The sequence below is a fragment of the Balaenoptera borealis genome (assembly GCF_965194805.1).
Source record: "Balaenoptera borealis genome assembly, chromosome: 13".
NCBI classification, from domain to species: domain Eukaryota; kingdom Metazoa; phylum Chordata; class Mammalia; order Artiodactyla; family Balaenopteridae; genus Balaenoptera; species Balaenoptera borealis.
Window position 1 is genome coordinate 47,805,319 of NC_138870.1, and position 13,393 is coordinate 47,818,711.

General features: G+C 62.5%; 1 protein-coding gene across 2 annotated transcripts in view; it reads left to right on the top strand.

Annotated features, from left to right (window-relative positions):
• The window catches only part of LRP1 (LDL receptor related protein 1), a 79,496-nt gene that overhangs the window by 55,473 nt on the left and 10,630 nt on the right, over positions 1-13,393 (top strand). For both annotated transcript variants that reach the window (XM_082350879.1, XM_082350880.1), the window contains 24 exons: positions 2,856-3,060; positions 3,438-3,630; positions 4,225-4,350; positions 4,558-4,686; positions 4,955-5,074; positions 5,287-5,400; positions 5,708-5,857; positions 5,935-6,057; positions 6,391-6,507; positions 6,671-6,799; positions 7,039-7,161; positions 7,242-7,382; positions 7,480-7,670; positions 8,549-8,732; positions 8,888-8,973; positions 9,139-9,258; positions 9,688-9,875; positions 10,012-10,217; positions 10,762-10,950; positions 11,544-11,692; positions 12,110-12,203; positions 12,317-12,433; positions 12,660-12,779; positions 13,145-13,267. In XM_082350879.1, coding sequence (XP_082207005.1) covers positions 2,856-3,060; positions 3,438-3,630; positions 4,225-4,350; positions 4,558-4,686; positions 4,955-5,074; positions 5,287-5,400; positions 5,708-5,857; positions 5,935-6,057; positions 6,391-6,507; positions 6,671-6,799; positions 7,039-7,161; positions 7,242-7,382; positions 7,480-7,670; positions 8,549-8,732; positions 8,888-8,973; positions 9,139-9,258; positions 9,688-9,875; positions 10,012-10,217; positions 10,762-10,950; positions 11,544-11,692; positions 12,110-12,203; positions 12,317-12,433; positions 12,660-12,779; positions 13,145-13,267 — 3,437 coding nt within the window. The remainder of the gene's footprint in view (positions 1-2,855; positions 3,061-3,437; positions 3,631-4,224; positions 4,351-4,557; positions 4,687-4,954; positions 5,075-5,286; positions 5,401-5,707; positions 5,858-5,934; positions 6,058-6,390; positions 6,508-6,670; positions 6,800-7,038; positions 7,162-7,241; positions 7,383-7,479; positions 7,671-8,548; positions 8,733-8,887; positions 8,974-9,138; positions 9,259-9,687; positions 9,876-10,011; positions 10,218-10,761; positions 10,951-11,543; positions 11,693-12,109; positions 12,204-12,316; positions 12,434-12,659; positions 12,780-13,144; positions 13,268-13,393) is intronic.

The window sequence follows — 13,393 nt, forward strand, 5'->3', positions numbered from 1 at the left end:
ATCACTGGTGGGAAACGGCTGACGGCACAGGGCTGGATGCGATGACCGAGAGGCAGCAGGGGGGCGGTGGGTTGGCACAGGGCCTGGAATTGCAAAGGCCAGGGAAGGGCAGCCCGCATGAGAGCTTTGAGCAAGAGCCGGAGGAGGGAGGGCTCCAGGCAGGGAAAGACTGCAAGGGGCCTCAACCACGCCCAGCCCAGTTGAGGTTCTGGGGCTGGGGGTGCGGGGGGGTGCCGGGGGGTTGGTGGGGGACAGGCTTGAGGAAGCCCAGGAGGCTGGGCTAAGGTTGCAAAGGGAGAATTTGGGAGGAAACCCCCCGGCATGGTACACACCCCCAGCCTCCACCCACTCTGCTCTCCTGCATGGGCAGCCCCCGGCCCCATCACGTGGGCCTCTAGTGAGCCCCCAGCCTCACCTTAGGACTGCTGGCCCACATTCTAGCAAAACTTTTTTCCCCTGGGTTTAGCAGCGCTTGGAATGTTTTCTCAAAGCTTTACTAGGAAACTAAGGAACAAACAAAACCCAAAAGCAGCTACTTAGAAACAGTGAGTGCACCAAACCTAGATTCCTTACCCTGATGTAACTCACGCCCGGCCCAAAGCCGGCCTGCCTGGCACCGCCAACCAGCTCGAGGGTCCTTCCTGCCTCAGTCCTGTCCTGCACGTACATGGCTCATGACGGAGATCCCGTCTGCCCCGCCGTGACCCTCGGCGACTTCACCTGCCTGGGGCGGGCCCCCCCGGGCCCGTCCCTCGTGAGCCTGGAGCCTCCATGGAGGGGCCATGCTCTGGGCCCCCCGGCCTGCCTCTCACGTTTGATTCAGAGCCCACTAATTTCCTTTGCTCTGAGCTCCGGGGATTCAGTCCTTCACTCAGCAAATGGTTTTTGAGAACGAGCAATGTGCTGAGGATCCGATGGGGAGCAGGGTTGTGTCAGCCCTTTGTCAGCATATTTGATTCTTGCCCTCGTGAGGCTGCAGGGAGCTCCATGAGTGGGTGACGAGGACCTGACCCAGGCTGGAAGTCAGGGAACGTGTTCTCAAGGGGGCAATGCATGAGCCAGGTCTGCAAGACGACAGAGTGAACTGAAGCCGGGCAGGGCACAGGAGAAAGAGGTGAACTGTCTGATAGAGGCCCTCCCTTGGCCAGAAGGAGCGAGCGCTTTGGAGGAACGGGAGGGAGCCAGTGTGGAGGGGGCAGTGGCCTCCCCCAGCCCGGTTAGAAAGTCACCGCAACCCTGGGTGCTGACTGCCTGCCCCTCAGGAAAGCCTCTCCTCCCCACCATTCCCCACGGCCCTTTCCCGGGGAGTGGTTTGACCGAACTTGGAATCCACAGTGACAGCACGGATCGTTCTGCCACGTGTAGCAGTTTATCATGATAGCAGGAAAGCCGCTTCCCAGCACAGAGTGTGCTGTACCTGAGGGTGTGGGTGTCCCTGATGGGAAGGAAGATGACTCTAGCAGCCGCCTTGGGACACCCATTTTCTCTTGTGGAGGCCAGAGGGAGATGCCTCCATCTGCGCCCATCCTGATTCCAAGAACCACCAGAAGCCCCCCCTCCCCCTGATGAGGCCTTTAAAGCCAGAGCCTTATCCTCATGGGCTCAGGAGCAGCCAGCATCTCCCTAATGGGAGGGAAGCATCCTTTTCCTACCTGAGCACAGTGGCAGGATGGAGAGACGGGGGAGGGGGAGTGTTCAAAAGAGTGAGACCTGGAGAGGTTTGAGGAGATAAGTCCAGCAGCTCTGCAAGACAGCTCTGTAGCCAGAACAGCAGAAGGACAAGGGACACAGGGGCCCGGGGGTTGGGAGGCAGAGGGCAGGTCCTGTGAGGGAACTGAAAAGCGGATCCGGCTTTGGTGTAGCTCAATGCTTCTCAAAGTCCAGGGTGCATGAGGGTGACCTGGGGAGCGCTGGGAAGTCTGGTTCCCTGGCCTCACCCTACCCTGACTGCATGTGAATCTCCAGGACAAAGACCCAGGAATCGCCATCCAATGCAGGTGGTCTGAGGACCACACTGTCACACCCATGTAGTGCTTGACCAGCCCGGAGGTCTTCCACACCCATCTCTGGGGCCTCACCACCACCCCCACCCGAGAAGCACGGCATGGCTGGCCGTTCCCACCACGTCCTTCACTGAAAGGAAGCTGAGGCTCAGAGGGGCCAAGAGGGATGTTTAGGTCAGAGCTAGTAAGGGGCAAAGCTGGGGCTCAGATCCCAAATATGCAAAGGCCTTAAATTATGGAGAAGGTGATTCTTGGGAACTTGATGGTAGAATCCATGCATCCTCAGGACCTAGGACACACTAGACGCCCAGCGGTTTCCTGGATGCCAGGAGAAGAGAGAAATGAAGGGGAAAATAATCGAAAATCCTCACATAGAACACACAGCTGTTGTTTAATCCTCAAACCACTCTATGGGGCAGGTAGTAGTATTATTCCTATTTCATAGAGTGGGAAGCTGAGGCACACAGGGGTTAAGTAACTTGCTAAGGTTCCTAGCTGGTCAGTGCTGGAGCCAGGATTGGAACCCCAGAGGCTGACTCACTTGGCTACGCTGTCTCAGTAAATGCAGGTGGCCATTTCACAGACACTGAGAAACACTTGTGCACGAGCACATACACACACACACACACACACCCCACGCACACATGCAGGCTGTCTGTGTGGCAGCCCTTCCCAGGCACCGGGGCTGTGTTGGCCTTGGTGGCTCTGAGGTTGCCTGTGGTGCAACCTCAGGTGTCTAGTTGACACCCTGGCCGACCCCTGGGTCTGGCTGTCTGCACGCCCGGGCCTGGTCCCTCCACGGCGGACTCCCTGGCTTTGAGTCCTGATCTCCGTGGCCCTCTCTTCCCCCAGCCTGATGTTCTGGACCAATTGGAACGAGCAGCACCCCAGCATCATGCGGGCAGCCCTGTCAGGAGCCAATGTCCTGACTCTCATCGAGAAGGACATCCGCACCCCCAATGGCCTGGCCATCGACCACCGGGCCGAGAAGCTCTACTTCTCCGACGCCACCCTAGACAAGATCGAGCGGTGCGAGTATGACGGCTCCCATCGTTATGTGAGTCTCCGGGGCAGGCAGGACGGGCGGCACGAGGGGGCTGACATTGGGGTACTGCCGGTCAGCCAGGGAGGAGACTGCCCAGGCTGAAAGCAGGAGAAAGCAGGAGAAAGGGAGGCCACCTGGCACGGTGGGAAGAGCCAGGAGGACAGTGAGGAGTCCCAGTCAGGCCCTGACCTTGCCACTTAGCCATCCTCAGCCTTCCAGGCTTGGTTTCTTCAGCAGTTAAATGAGGAAGGTGATCACAGGTCTTTGCAGATCCTGCCCCTTCCGTGACTGTGTCTAAGGAGCCGGGCCCCTGGTCCCTGGAGCCAGCTGCAGGGGGTGGAGGTAGGGGTGAGAGTGATACCTTTGACGGGCTGATGCTGTCTCCGCAGGTGATCCTGAAGTCAGAGCCCGTCCACCCCTTCGGGTTGGCTGTGTATGGGGAGCACATCTTCTGGACCGACTGGGTGCGGCGGGCCGTGCAGCGGGCCAACAAGTACGTGGGCAGTGACATGAAGCTGCTGCGCGTGGACATCCCCCAGCAGCCCATGGGCATCATCGCCGTGGCCAATGATACCAACAGCTGTGAGTGGGGCCGCTGCCACCAGCCTTGCTCTCCTGCCCACCGTGCCAGCATGTACACACACACACACACACACACGCACACACACAACTGGTCTGAGTCACATCTTTGGACACCCCCAGCACATGCTCTAGCCATTCCTCCCACTCAGAACCATACCTACCCTCCAGAACCTGATCTCACACCCATCCCAGGCACTGCCTACTCCACCCTCTGTGTGCACGTGCACAGACACGGTCCCACACTGGCTTGACGACCAAGGGTCCCCACACAGATGTGCAGCTGTGCCGGCCTCTCACACACTCCTCACACGTGCCCCAGGGCGCCCACCACGACACACACGACCTTAGGCTTGACTCTCTCCAGAGTACGGCTCAGAGCCCCAGTCACCCCACCTAAGAGCACACACATCCTCAACCTCAGGCTCACCCAAATGCTCCCACCCGGCCTTCCCACGGCAGCCCCCGCCCCAGCCGTGAGCCACCGTGTCACAGGCGGTGCCAGGAAGCTCGTCGAAGCTGTTGGGGGTGGGGGGGGATTCTGCGTGTGCACAGCAGAGAACGCGCTTAGCCCACTGTCCTCCATCCCTGCCTCAGGCGAACTCTCCCCTTGTCGCATCAACAACGGGGGCTGCCAAGACCTGTGTCTGCTCACTCACCAAGGCCATGTCAACTGCTCCTGCCGAGGGGGCCGCATCCTCCAGGACGACCTCAGCTGCCAGGGTGAGAGGGGGAGGAGGGAGGAGGGCACTGACGGGGGGCCCTGGGCGTAGACGGGGACCGTCTCCTCCCAGACTCTCCAACAGCCCAGCCCCACAAAGCCTTTCATCAAGGTGCGACAGGATGGCCTCAGTTCCTGGGGGGAGAGGCGTATGGGCACTCAGAGCCCCAAGGCCCTGCCTCAGGAAGCTCCTCCACCTTCCTCCCCAGCCGTGAATTCCTCGTGCCGAGCTCAAGATGAGTTCGAGTGTGCCAACGGCGAGTGCATCAACTTCAGCCTGACATGCGACGGCGTCTCCCACTGCAAGGACAAGTCTGATGAGAAGCCGTCCTACTGCAGTAAGGAGCCTCCTCCAGCCCCAGAGCCCCCGCCCGCGCCCCCAGGCCCCCACCTCCTGAGTCACCCGCCTCAGCCCGCAGCAGGGTGCGGCATGGGAGTGAGAGGAGCAAAAGCCGCCCCCCGCAACCCCGACCCGAGGAGTCTAGCCCCATGCCGGGCCCGTAGCAAAGCCTCAAGTTTGTCAAGGGAGCAAACGCAGGACGCCTCATCAGAGGCAGCCCCTCCCCTGTAGCTGCTGCTGACTGTGGCCTGCTCCCCGCTCCGCAGACACACGCCGCTGCAAGAAGACTTTCCGCCAGTGCAACAATGGGCGCTGTGTGTCCAACATGCTGTGGTGCAACGGAGCAGACGACTGTGGGGACGGTTCTGATGAGATTCCCTGCAACAGTGAGTGGGACCGGTGCCGGGCCTCGGACCGCCCCCAACCCTGCCCCACCCTCTCCCTTGCTGATCTTTGGTCCCCAGGCCCCAAGGAGTCTGGTTCAGGGCACTATATGATGGGGCTGGACAGGCACTTTGGGCCGGGAGCTCTGGCCTGGGCCTGCCTGGCCCCCCCAGGGAGGACCCCGCCTGATGGTACTGGGTGGGTGCTGTTCTAGAGACGGCCTGCGGTGTGGGCGAATTCCGCTGCCGGGATGGCACCTGCATTGGGAACTCCAGTCGCTGCAACCAGTTTGTGGACTGTGAGGATGCTTCGGACGAGATGAACTGCAGTGAGTGATGCCCCTTTCCTGGGTGCCTCCTCGGGTGCCCTGCCCTCCTGCCCGGGCTCCTCTCTGCCTTCCCTCTGGCCCACGTGGCAGCCTCAGTCCCCTCCCAGTCTGCCCCGGGCCTGGGCTCCCTGAGACTCAGGGAGGGGGCGGGGATTGGAAAGTGTGGGCAAAGCACCACCACCCCCCTCCCCCCTGAACAACACGGTTCAATTTTCTAAAACGCTTGAAGGCGCCGTATGGGCCAGCAGCTCTAAGGGAGGGTGTTTGGAGGGAACCTGGTGTCACCCCTCATCCTCGCCTTCGCCAGGCGCCACAGACTGCAGCAGCTACTTCCGCCTGGGGGTGAAGGGCGTGCGCTTCCAGCCCTGTGAGCGGACCTCCCTCTGCTACGCGCCCAGCTGGGTGTGCGATGGCGCGAACGACTGCGGGGACTATAGCGATGAGCGCGACTGCCCAGGTCGGGCCAGTGGGCAGGTGTGTGGTGGGCAGCAGACCCCCGAGGTGGCTGTGCCTTCATGCCTCCCTCGCCCCCAGGTGTGAAGCGCCCCAGATGCCCCCTGAACTACTTCGCCTGCCCCAGTGGGCGCTGCATCCCCATGAGTTGGACGTGTGACAAGGAGGACGACTGTGAACATGGCGAGGATGAGACCCACTGCAGTGAGTGACCGCAAGCACCCGCTCGCCTGAGCTAGGCACCCAGAGGACCTGTGGGGTTGGGGCTTCGCCTTAGCCGCTGAGACCCTGTCCAGGCCCCGCCTCTTGGTTCCCTCGCAGGAAATGCCCTCCTTTGAGAAGGGCACCCAGGGCTTCACCCCATGCTCCCAACCCAGACCCTCAGGCTCTGAGACGGGGGCCGTCTCTCCAGCCCCTGCTGAGCCCCCCACAGAGGGTGCCATGGGTATCTCTCCCATCCGTCCTCTGGCATCTACCTGCCCAGCTGGGTGACCCGCCATCCCTCCCCCATCTAACTGTGGCTTCTGACTGCCCCAGACAAGTTCTGCTCAGAGGCCCAGTTTGAGTGCCAGAACCATCGCTGCATCTCCAAGCAGTGGCTGTGTGACGGCAGCGATGACTGCGGGGACGGCTCGGACGAGGCCGCTCACTGTGGTGAGAGGGGCCTGGGGTCTGGCTGGGGAGGTGGCCCCGGGAAGGGCAGAGCCCCCCACGCACCCCACCCGGGGACAGCACAGCAGTGGGGACGTCACCCCAGCTGCCTGGCCCTGCTCCTCCCGCTCCTGCGTCTCTCAGTGGCTCCCTGTTCCCTCCACAGAAGGCAAGACATGCGGCCCCAACTCCTTCTCCTGCCCTGGCACCCACGTGTGTGTCCCCGAGCGCTGGCTCTGTGACGGTGACAAGGACTGTGCTGACGGCGCTGATGAGAGCGTCACAGCCGGCTGCTGTGAGTGGTGGGGCCACAGTCTCACTTTGCAGAAGGGGAGACCGAGGTCGAGGGGAGGAAGTGTTTCCGCAGGGGTCACTCAGGCAGTCAGTGGCAGAGCCCTGTCTACAGCCCAGGTGTCCAGACGCCCCGTCCAGCGCTCTGCCCATTCTACCACTCAGACCACAGGAAGGTCGGGGGGTGACAGTCAGCAGCCGGTCGGGCGGGGGCTGAGGGGCCGTGTCCGCCTTTGTCCGCAGTGTACAACAGCACCTGTGAGGACCGCGAGTTCATGTGTCAGAACCGCCAGTGCATCCCCAAGCACTTCATGTGTGACCACGACCGGGACTGCGCCGACGGCTCTGACGAGTCCCCCGAGTGTGGTGAGCCCGGGGCCGCGGTGGGAGGGGGCCCCGCCCTCCATGCACAGGCCGCCAGCCTCACCTGCCCCCTCCCACCGCAGAGTACCCGACCTGCGGCCCCAACGAGTTCCGCTGCGCCAACGGGCGCTGCCTGAGCTCCCGCCAGTGGGAGTGCGATGGTGAAAATGACTGCCACGACCAGAGCGACGAGGCCCCCAAGAACCCGCACTGCACCAGCCCAGGTGGGCCCCACGCGTGGCTCCCTCCCCACTCTCGGCCCCTGGCCCCATCGCCCAGACCGCCCAGGACCCGGCTGACCCGCCACCTCCGTCCCCCCAGAGCACAAGTGCAACGCCTCCTCGCAGTTCCTGTGCAGCAGCGGGCGCTGCGTGGCCGAGGCGCTGCTTTGCAACGGTCAGGACGACTGCGGCGATGGCTCGGACGAGCGCGGCTGCCACGTCAACGAGTGTCTCAGCCGCAAGCTCAGCGGCTGCAGCCAGGACTGCGAGGACCTCAAGATCGGCTTCAAGGTGTGCTGTGCCCCGGGTGGGAGCCTCCACGCTTCCGAGCCTGGCTGGGGCTCCCTTCTCCATCCCTCATTCATTCATTCATTCATTCATCCATCCATCCATCCAACAAGGGCTAACTCAGCTCCTGTTTTGCCAGGCAGTGTTCTAGGCACTGGGGACCCAGCGTTGAGCAGAACAGAAATCTCTGCTTAGTTGGTTCTGCATCTGTTTGGAAGGTAGAGCCAGCAGGCTTTGCTGGCAGATGAGTTCAGGGGCACGAGAGAAGGAGGGGCATGCAGATGTCAAGCAGGCACCAGATGCGCAGGTCTGCAGTTCAAGGGAGAGGCCAGAAAGGAGAGAGAGTCTGGGAGCTATCACCATAGAGACGGCATTTAAGTCATGAGTCTGGATAAGATCCCGAAGGGGGCGAGTGTAGATGAGGAAGAGGGAGGTCCGAGGCCTGAGCCCTGTGCTCAGCCACGCTGAGGGCAGTGAGGTGAGGGGGGAGCAGCAGAGGAGCCTGAGCAGGGGCAGCCTTGGGGGCGGGAGAGCAGCCAAGCGAAGAAAGTGCTGGAGGAAGAGGTGATGGGCTCTGTCAGATGAGGCTCGCGGGTCACGTAAGAGGAGGCCTGAGCCTCGACCTCGGGACGCAGAGTCGTGGCGGTCACTGGGGACTCACGCCAGTGGTTTGGGTGGGGGTGAGAGCCCGACGGCTGGCGTGGGCCAGCTCAGTGCCTGTGTGCTGCCTGCTTCCCTTGGTGAGGCTGGGCTTCCCCGTCACAGCCAGCCACCCAGGGTGGAGGGGGCTTCTGACCCTCGGTCTCGAGGTGAGAGGCCTGCAGTTCCTGGGGCGGCCCAGACCCCTGCCCGTGCCCACCCCAGGCTCCCTGTGCCCGCAGTGCCGCTGCCGCCCTGGCTTCCGCCTGAAGGACGACGGCCGGACGTGCGCTGACGTGGACGAGTGCAGCACCACCTTCCCCTGCAGCCAGCGTTGCATCAACACCCACGGCAGCTACAAGTGTCTGTGCGTGGAGGGCTACGCCCCCCGCGGCGGCGACCCCCATAGCTGCAAAGCTGTGACTGGTGAGACGGGGGCTTAGAGGGTGTGCCGTTGGCCCTGGCAGGCAGCCGGGGGCTGTGGCGGGCGGGCTGGAGCAGCAGGGCTGAAGGCAGGCTGGGGACCGGGGGTGCTAGAATGTGCCCCAGCCAGCAGCTGAGCCGGCCTCCTCTGCCTCCAGACGAGGAGCCGTTTCTGATCTTCGCCAACCGGTACTACCTGCGCAAGCTCAACCTGGATGGCTCCAACTACACGCTGCTTAAGCAGGTGCCAGACCCGCCCTCCTCACCCCACTGCCTCCCCAGACCCACAGCTACGTCCCTCACCCAGTACAGCCCCTCGTTCTCCACACTCGGGCCCATGGCCATCCCCCCACTGACTTCTCCCGCCATCCACGTCCTGACTCTTCGGTTGCTCACCCCCCAAACCAAGGGCCTAAACAACGCTGTCGCCTTGGACTTTGACTACCGAGAGCAGATGATTTACTGGACAGACGTGACAACCCAGGGCAGCATGATCCGAAGGATGCACCTTAACGGGAGCAATGTACAGGTGAGGCCGGGGGCAGAGAGTCAGCCCGTGTCCCTGCCCAGAGGGCCCTCTCTGTTTCAAGGCCATCTCCCCTTCTTCTCACCCACCCCACTGAATTATTCCTTTTCCCCGCTCCACACTGAGTCACCGCAGGACTCTGCTTGTCCTTACTCCTCTCTCCCCTAAGCCCAGCGAGCGAGGTCTAGGAGATTCCTGTCTCTCTTTCCCTAATTAGCAGTAAGTTCCCCTTCTGTCTGACCTCCCTTAAACCTGTGCTCCCGGGCACTGTGGGGTTTGGGTTGTGGTCTCTCTCATCCAGAGACCCCTTTCCTCGAGCCTGGGCTGACACCATGCCCGGGGCTGGGCCTTTTCCATCCACTGTGTTCCTAGAGTGGCTGAGAGTCCTGCCCCAACTCACCCAGGGCCCTTCCTCCCTGCCCCTGCCCGCAGGTGCTGCACAGGACGGGCCTCAGCAACCCCGACGGGCTGGCTGTGGATTGGGTCGGCGGCAACCTATACTGGTGTGACAAAGGCCGGGACACCATCGAAGTGTCCAAGCTCAACGGGGCCTATCGCACGGTGTTGGTCAGCTCTGGCCTCCGTGAGCCCAGGGCTCTGGTGGTGGACGTGCAGAATGGGTACGTGGGCGAGGAGGGTTGGGGGAGCCTCTGAAAGCAGCTGGTACACTCGGGCGTCCAGGCCCAGCCTCCCTGCAGGCTCCTGGTGGGACCAGTTGCTGGATCTCTCAGGGCTCACTGCTCACCCACCTGACAGGTACCTGTACTGGACAGACTGGGGGGACCACTCACTGATCGGCCGGATCGGCATGGATGGGTCTGGCCGCAGTGTCATCGTGGACACCAAGATCACGTGGCCCAACGGCCTGACACTGGACTACGTCACCGAGCGCATCTACTGGGCCGACGCCCGTGAGGACTACATTGAGTTTGCCAGCCTGGATGGCTCCAATCGTCACGTCGGTCAGTGTGCCAGTGAGGCTGCCCAGGCACAGCAGACCTAGTGGGGATGGGGGTTCTGAAGCTACAGGGGATCAGGCCTTTGGGGCAAGAGTAGGCTTAAAAGCCAGAGGGCATGGTCTGAGGACACCACCCACCAGGGGTCTGGGGGTTCAGAGCACCCCAGGGTATGCCCCCTGGATCCGCCCAGGCCTGAGGCCACCACCAGCTCCCTCGGGAAGGAGAGAGAGAGGCACCTTGCCATGCACAGTTTCAGATGACAGGCCCCGAGGAAGGTGGGAGCAGGACTGGGGCTGGCGTACCCAGGACGCCCCCACTCCCTCACAGGGAACCGTAGAGTGTATTTGGGCAGGAACCTGCTGTCAGACAGGCCAGGAGTTGCGTTTCAGCTCTGCCACTTACCAGCTGTGCGGCCAGGGGCTGGAGCGGGGCTAGTGCCCACCTCACAGCATTGCTCTGGGGTTAAGGGCCCAGTAGGGAAGGCGCCCAGTACTACTCGGTGCTGACCGGCCGCCCGGCCTGTCCCCCGGCCCCCTGCCGCCCTCAGTGCTGAGCCAGGACATACCACACATCTTCGCCCTGACCCTGTTCGAGGACTACGTCTACTGGACCGACTGGGAGACAAAGTCCATCAACAGAGCCCACAAGACCACGGGCACCAACAAGACGCTCCTCATCAGCACACTGCACCGGCCCATGGACCTGCACGTCTTCCATGCCCTGCGCCAGCCCGATGGTAAGTGGCCAAGGACCGAGAGCCGACCCCCGATGAGCCAGGCACGAGGGGCCCCTGAGGTGGGATGGGGCTCCACCGTCTCAGCAGGGGTTCCAGCCCACCCCTTCCCCAGCACTGACCAAGCAGTGCCTGCAGACACCAGGAGATTCGGAGGCCTATAGACAGGCTGTGCTCTGGCTCTCAGGAGCTACAGCCCAGCTGGGGTCCAGCCCTAGTTTTGTAGCAGCGAGGCCCTGAGGCCGTCCAGTAGAGCAGGTCTGGGTGGAGACCACCAAGGCCAGACCCCAAAGGCAGGCAGGCCAGAGCTGAGGGGGAGAGCACAGGGGAGGCAGCCTGCGGGGTTCGGGTCCAGCCTGATCCTGGGACCTCAGGAGAGTCCTCTCCTATCTCTGGCTTCAGCTCCCTCCTGAAAGAGCAGGGTCTGGACCCATCCCACCTCTGCCCAGGATAGATGGGCCAGGCAGCCTTTGAAAGACCAGAAAACGTGTTACCAGTGAGCACTGCCCTCGCCCTGCCAGAGGCCGGCGGCCCAGGGAGCAGTGGTCCGTAAACTGGGCCAGTCCGCCACCCTCTAACCACGTTTCCTCCGGCAGTGCCCAACCACCCCTGCAAGGTCAACAATGGCGGCTGCAGCAACCTGTGCCTGCTGTCCCCCGGGGGCGGCCACAAGTGTGCCTGTCCCACCAACTTCTACCTGGGCGGCGACGGGCGCAACTGTGTGTCCAACTGCACGGCCAGCCAGGTGAGGCTCTTCCCCAGACCCCGCTCCCCATGCCTCGTTCCCCGATCTCCCACACCACTACCCGCACTCCTCCTGGGACCCCAGCACCCGCCCTACTGTCCTCACACATCTGGTTTTCCCACGCTAACACCCCCGCATTTCTTGCCTACCTCTTGTCTCCCCACAGCAATACTTTTACACCCGTCACCTCACACAAACACCCCACCCCCTAACCCTGACCCCCCCCGCCGACCTCCACACAGATGCCCCCTCGCCTGGCCTTCCTGCGCTCACCACACCCCAACCTCCCATCCAGCTCAACCTCCCCCCGAGATACCTGACCCCCCTGCTTCTTTGAGACATCCCGGCCCCTCGAAAGAAAACCTCCTGAGTTCCCCAGACCCCCACCAACCCCTCTCGCCCCCACCTGCCCTCCAGTTTGTGTGCAAGAACGACAAGTGCATCCCCTTCTGGTGGAAGTGTGACACGGAGGACGACTGCGGGGACCACTCGGACGAGCCCCCGGACTGTCGTGAGTGCCCGGGCGGGGTGGCAAGAGGGTCCTGCGTCAGGGCCGCCCGACTCCCGAGGCCCCGAGTGGCCCACCCCCCGGCCCTGCTGATGCTGAGCCTCCCCTCCCGGCAGCCGAGTTCAAGTGCCGCCCAGGACAGTTCCAGTGCTCGACAGGCATCTGCACGAACCCTGCCTTCATCTGTGACGGGGACAACGACTGCCAGGACAACAGTGACGAGGCCAACTGCGGTAAAGCGCTGCCCTCCCGCCCCGCCTTGTCCTCCCCGGGATTTGGGGGTTTGGTAACTGCGCTCCCAGGGCAAGGAGGCTCAGCCCACAGCGGCCACCTCTCCAGGCTGGACTCCTGCTGCTCCAGCCCTGGGCCTGCGCTCTCCCCCCTGAGGGAGTGGGACCCCCGCCCTTCCCGAGTCCTGCATCCACCGTTAGTGACCCTCCCCTCCTCCCACCCCCACAGACATCCACGTCTGCTTGCCCAGTCAGTTCAAGTGCACCAACACCAACCGCTGTATTCCCGGCATCTTCCGCTGCAATGGGCAGGACAACTGCGGAGACGGGGAGGATGAGAGGGACTGCCGTGAGTGCCCCGGGTGGTGGCAGGGAGGGGGGTGGTGGAAAACGGGCACGGAAACACGATTCACATTGAAATCTAGCCCCCGCTTCTTCTAGGGGTCGTGCTGCTCTCAAGTAATGTTACTAGATGAGCAACATAAATTATATGGGGTGTGACTTGGTTTGCTCGTAAAATCATCATGCACATCGTAGAGATGTGCAGATCCAGAAGACAAAATCACCAAAATTGAAGATAATTTTCCTTCCTCCCAAGAAATTGCTGGCAGGGCCAGGACAAGGCCAGGGCTTGGAAGAGGGAGAAGATGGGGATCTTGAACTGTGGTGGGGAGGCGGAATGGGCAGGTCCTCATTCTCTCCCCAACCCCGCAGCCGAGGTGACCTGTGCCCCCAACCAGTTCCAGTGCTCCATCACCAAGCGCTGCATCCCCCGAGTCTGGGTCTGTGACCGGGACAACGACTGTGTGGACGGCAGTGACGAGCCCGCCAACTGCAGTGAGTCTCCTGGAGCCCACCCTCCCTCCACAGTGTCTGCTGCTCCCACCACCCCCACGTGTGACCCCCCTCGATGGCCGCTCCCACCCAGACCACACCCTCACAGTGCATTCCTGAAAGGAGCCT